The following is a 6,000-nucleotide window of genomic DNA, read 5'->3' as shown; positions in this document are numbered from 1 at the left end:
TTCATCTTTCATCTTGTGATTTATTATCTGTAATAGGTGGTGGTAAGAATCAAGAACACAGATAATTAAATATTTATGTATACTTTTGGCTTTGATAACAACCTGACAAGTTTTGGCAATCAGATAATAATGAATATGTGAAATATGTAGTGGATGGGAAGTGATATGTAAAGTAAGAAGATATTCTTTATTTTATTATATTAGATTTTTCCCCCTTTTAGTTGATTTGCTTTATAATTTTGTATTAATGGATGATAAGGAAGCTTTCTTTTATTTATTTCAATTGAGCATATAAAATTAAAAAAAGAAAAAAGAATATAAATCTTAGAAATATTTTTACCTCCCAAAGCATTTTATTTTAAAAATCCGATTTAAATTTTAAAAATTCGATTAAAAAAAATCTGATTTATATGAAAATAAATAAATAAATCCGATTTTTAAAAAAATCAAAAGAAAGCATTGATTTTTATCCACCCTGATAATACATTTTTATTTGCTGCAAGTCACTTAGAGACCTTCAGGTGACAAGCGACTAATAATAATAATACCCGAAAAATAAAAGTCACGGGCAAAAGAGCGAACGGGGACTCGAACTCGTACTCCTGAAAAGGAATCATGACGCTTCCTCCACCGGCCCCTCCCTTCCACCGCAAAAGCCACTTTCTGGATTGGCCCGTTGTCATGGGGGACGTCAAAGTAAAGCAGCCAATCTGCGTTACCGCGCTTGCCCCGCCCTCAGTGGGCGGAGCGGCAAGGGACAGCCGCCGCGACGAAATCAAAAGGCTCGCCTTCCCTCGCCCGGGTTTTTTCTCTCCCCCCCCCCCGCCTTCTACTCCTCCTCCTTGGGAGATGCTCCGGCCAGACGTACGCACGCGCAGAGGCCGACATGCGGCAGGAGCAGCGGGGTGCATGCATGAAGGGCCGGCCCACCGTTTCACTCCTCTCCCAGCAGCCAGCGCGCGCCCACACCCGCATGCGCACCGCCTCCCGGCTGGCCCGCCTCCGCCTGAGGAGGCCCATCGACGCTGTGCTCCGGCGAGAAGGACGCACGCATGCGCAGGAGCAGCCCTTCGCCCATCAGCCGGGCGATCCAGTACGCGCGCGCACGCATGCGCAACGCCTACCGGCTGGCCGGCCTCCGCCTGAAGAGGCGCTCCGACGCCGCTCCGGAGGCGAAGCTGAGGCGACGACGGGCAGGAGGAGCCGCCTCCCCCGGGCAAGCCCTCCACGGGCGCTGCCATGCTCCTTCCGCCGCAGCTGGGAGGCCGGGCCTGAGGAGCCGCAGCCGAGCCGCCCTCTGTGAGCAGGCCCGCCGCCGCCTCCATGGCCCAGGCCGAGAAGATGGAGCTGGACCTGGAGCTGCCGCCGGCCGGGAGCGAGGGGGGCGGCCTGAGGCGCTCCAACAGCGCCCCGCTCATCCACGGGCTCAGGTGAGGCGCGGGCCCTCCGTCGCGCGCGGGACCGGTGGTCGGGGATGGAGGGATGGGCCATGGCTGGGTGAGGGGAGGGCAGGGGCACCTCCTCCTCTTGGGCCTGGCCCTTGGCCACAGGAGGAATAATAATAATAATAATAATAATAATAATTTTTATTTGTATCTCGTCCTCCCTGGCGGAGGCCAGGCTCGGGGCGGCTAACATGGTAAAAACAACACAGTATGCATAAAAACAGACATCAGTTAATTAAAATTGATCTTAAAATTAATTCAGACAAGTTATAGCCTGGGCAGGTGGCAATTATCAGGTTGGAATTAAGAGAGGTTAACACTTGCTAGGACCAACTGTTTCCACTGTTTAAAATAATGTTTATTATTTTAAAAAGGACATTGGGGTCAGGAAGGGCAGAAAGGGGGCATCACCCCCGGAGGTAGCACCGCCCCTTGGCCCTCCAGCTGCTTTGGGACTACAATGTCCATCATCCCTAGGGATAATGGGAGTTGTAGTGCCCAAGCAGCTGTAGGGCCAAGTTGGGCCATGCCTGATCTAGAGTAGTGGTGGCCCAACTTGGCCCGCCAGCTGCTTTGGAACTACAGTTCCCATCATCCCTGACCACTGGTCCTGTTAGCTAGGGGTGATGGGAGTTGTAGTCCCAAAACAGCTAGAGGGCCAGGTTGTGCCATGCCTGCTTGAAATGAATGGGCGTACAGAGACTCAAAGAGACCAAGATCCATCATGCGCAACGAAGCCAAACTTAGGGTCGACGTGGGAATTATGAGACGTATAGGATGCCGAACTACCACGCTTACAGTCCCAGAACAGTCCCATGTGAATATTGTTTATAGGCACCTTGCCTGTATATATATGTGCAATGGAAGGCTTAAAAGCAGTTCTTGTGCCAGGTGATCTGGGGGTTCCCCTGGAGGAAAAGCAGCATGGATTTGATTTAAATCACTAGTCAGTAAGGTTTGATTTAAATCCATTTTTTACAGAAAGGTTTAACCTTGCTGGCATCCTCTTAGTATTGACTACCAGAAGAAGATTGCATTTTTGGAAGAATAAATTTTCAGAGTTGTTTTCACAGTGACATCAGAAATGACCGATTTGGTTATATTATTAGAAATACATAAACAGATAATGATGAAAATACACTGTACTTGATGGGAAGGAGAAAAATCATTTCCTTCATAACCATTTAAACCATGTATTCCACTATAACAATAACATGATAGCATATGGATCCATGTTTGTGAACCGACGTGGTTAAACAATTTTTTTTAGTCAGAGTTTTAGCACACATGAGAAACTGTAAACAAATCCTTATTTCCTGATGAATAGCCTTTGGACTAGAATATCACATAAATAGAAAACTATCTTTAGAAAGATTTTCCCTCCAGAAGCATTTTATTTTAAAAATCCGATTATTTAAAAAAAAGTGATTTAAATAAAAAAAATCTAATTTTTAATTTTTATTCTTTACATCAGTGATGACCCAACTTGGCCCTTCAGCTTTTTTGGGCTACAACTCCCATCATCCCTAGCTAACAGGACCAGTGGTCAGGGATGATGGAAATTGTAGTCCCAAAACAGTTGGAGGGTCAGGTTTGGCCATCACTGCTTTAAATCATTGATTTTAATCTACCCTGATACAGTGGTGCCTCACAAGACGAAATTAATTCGTTCCGCAAGTTTTGTCGTCTAGCGAATTTTTCATCTTGCGAATCACGAAATCCCATAGGAATGCATTGAAAATCAATTAATGCGTTCCTATGGTCAAAAAAAGTCCAAACAAAGCCAAATTTGGTACAACAACAGTTTATTAACTGCTCTTTAAAGTCACACATACTGTAAAGAGCATTTCAAAAATTGAAGGGAAAATAAATTAACTTTATAAACATGACAGAAAAAGATTTAAAAATCAACAAAGTGCACAGTACAGTACATACATTTTCTAAGACTCTGGGGGACCACTCGAAGAAGGCTCCTCTTCCACTGTTTGCTTCTTGCTGAAGAATCTGTCCATAGTCTGCTGCTTCATCCGCCTTTTCAGCAGCTCCCTGAAAGGCGACATGACCCTCGTATCATAAAAGTTCCCAGCGTCATGTGCCACGTGCTTCTCAGGGTGGTGTAGATCTGCAAAAGTCTGCACCTCCTTCCACTTCAGGCAAATGTCCCTCAGTTTTTCGGAGGACAGCCGTTCCTCAGCTGCTTCCTCCTCTTCCAGTGAGGCCTGCTCCTGCGCAGCCTCTGCCTGCAGTTCGACCAGCTCCACGGTGGTCAGCTCGTCGTCGTGCTCCTCCACCAGCTCGCAGACGTCCTTCTCTGTGACCTCCAGGCCCATGGTCCTCCCCAAGGCAACAATGTCCTGCACCACTGTTGACTCTGGTGCATCAGAGTCACTTGGTGCCACACAGTCCGGCCACAGGCTGCGCCAAGCGCAATTCAAATTTCTCTGGCTGATCCCGTTCCAGGCCGTGGTGATCATCTTCAAACAGGTGACGATGTCGAAGTGGTCCTTCCAGAATTCCTGCAGGGTGATGGTGGTGCAGTCAGTCACCTCGAAGCATCGCCTGAAAAGCTCCTTGGTGTAGAGTTTTTTGAAATTGGCGATGACCTGCTGATCCATCGGCTGGAGCAGTGGCGTGGTGTTAGGCGGCAGGAACATGATGTTGATGAAGCTGAACTCCTCCAACAAGTCCACCTCAAGGCCTTTAGGATGGGCAGGAGCATTGTCCATCAGAAGCAAAGCCTTCAGCGGCAGGTCGTTGTCCAGCAGGTACTGCTTGACAGCAGGGCCAAAAGCAAGATTGACCCAGTCCACAAACAGCACACGTGTGACCCAAGCCTTGCTGTTGGATCGCCACATGACACTCAGCCGCTCCTTGTTGATCTTGTGTCTCTTGAAGGCCCGTGGGTTCTCCGAGTGGTACACCAGCAGGGGCTTGATCTTCAGGTCGCCGCTTGCGTTGGCACAGAAGAGCAGGGTCAGACGGTCCTTCATGGGCTTGTGGCCAGGCAACTTGGACTCCTCCTGAGTGATGAAAGTCCTTTTGGGCATCCTCTTCCAAAACAGCCCGGTCTCGTCGCAGTTGAAGACCTGCTGTGGAACGTAGCCCTCCGTCTTCACAACCTCCAGGAACTCCGCTGCAAAGTCTTCAGCCGCAGGAACATCAGAACTGGCAGCCTCTCCATGCCTGACCACGCTGTGGATGCCAGATCTTGTCTTGAACCGTTCAAACCAACCTCTGCTTGCCTTGAAGTCTTCTGGCTCGGCTGAGGTTCCTGGCTGCTCCCGGACGAGGTCAGCGTGCAAGGCCTTGGCCTTCTCACAAATGACGGCCTCAGACACTGTGTCCCCTGCACGCTGCTTCTCTTCTATCCAGATGAGCAGCAACTTCTCGACCTCCTCCAGAACAGCTGGGCAGTTCTTCACGATCCTGGTGACTCCCTTGGCTGCATCAGTCGCCAGGATCTTCTCCCTCATCTTCAGGATGGTCCCGATGGTTGATGGATTCCTCCCGTACTCCCTGGCGATGTCCGTCACACGCATTCCGCCGTCGTGCTTCCGGATGATCTCCTTCTTCATTTCCAGCGTCACCTTCTCCTTCTTCCTCTCGCCGGCCACCGCAGCAGCAGTCTTCTTAGGTCCCATGGCAGCACAGCTCTTACCTTCGTAAACTCAGAAAAAGAAAAAAAAAATCAGTGATGTGCTTCAAATCCAAAAAATACAAAAGCACCCAGCCACCCACCACACAGAAATTAAAACCCAGAACCAAGGCCTTGAATCCCAAGCACCCCAACCCAAAATCCAAAAACCCCCCAAAAAGTTTTAAAAGTTTAGCTTACCAAATGGATGAAAGAGAAGTTCTGGAAAAGCTTCAACAACCAATCACCGAAGTCCTCAGAAACCTCAAATGGCTGCAAAATAAGTTTTGGAAAAGCTTCAAAAATCACCAATGTCTTCAAAAACCTCAACTGCTCCCACAGACACCCACCCACCCACAACACAGAAATTGCAAACCCCTCCCCAACTGCTCCCCCAGCCCCTCCCCAACTGCTGCAAACCCCTCCCCAACTGTTCCCCCACCCAGACAAAAAAAAATTTCAAAAAATAACAACATGGCCAGCACTCAGAAATTCAAACTCAGAAAAATTTTCAAAAATAAACAACCATGCCTAGTGGTCACAGAAAATCATAAAAATTCCCAAAAAAACCCAAATGGTCCCAGATTCCTGCAGAAACCTCCCCAACTGCTCCCCCAGCCAGCCAGCACTCAGAAATTCAAACTCAGAAAATTTTTTTTGAAAAAAAACAACCTTGCCCAGTGGTCACAGAAAATCATAAAAATTCCAAAAAAACCCACAAGCCCCCAGATTCCTGCAGAAACCTCCCCAACTGTTCCTCCAGCCAGCCAGCACTCAGAAATTCAAACTCAGAAATTTTTTTTTGAAAAAAAACAACCTTGCCCAGTGGTCACAGAAAATCATAAAAATTCAAAAAAAAACCCCAAATGGTCCCAGATTCCTGCAGAAACCTCCCCAACTGTTCCTCCAGCCAGTCAGCAC

At 48.1% G+C, this 6,000-nt stretch overlaps 1 protein-coding gene across 12 annotated transcripts in view; it reads left to right on the top strand.

Moving 5' to 3' along the window:
- The first annotated feature begins 887 nt into the window (after positions 1-887).
- The window catches only part of PABIR2 (PABIR family member 2), a 39,355-nt gene continuing 34,242 nt past the window's right edge, over positions 888-6,000 (top strand). For 10 of the 12 annotated variants that reach the window (XR_014521743.1, XR_014521744.1, XR_014521745.1 and 7 more), the window contains exon 1: positions 896-1,430. Coding sequence is in view for 6 of the 12 variants with exons in the window: in XM_083486564.1 (XP_083342690.1) it covers positions 1,324-1,430 (107 nt within the window). In the remaining 6 variants the exon portion in view is untranslated. Of the gene's footprint in view, positions 1,431-6,000 lie in introns of all 12 variants that reach the window. The other 2 variants (XM_083486565.1, XR_014521748.1) reach the window with 2 other exon arrangements.

The sequence above is a fragment of the Podarcis liolepis genome, assembly GCF_965112155.1.
Source record: "Podarcis liolepis genome assembly, chromosome: Z".
Classification (NCBI taxonomy): Eukaryota; Metazoa; Chordata; class Lepidosauria; order Squamata; family Lacertidae; genus Podarcis; species Podarcis liolepis.
This window is presented reverse-complemented; position numbering and strand designations above follow the sequence as displayed.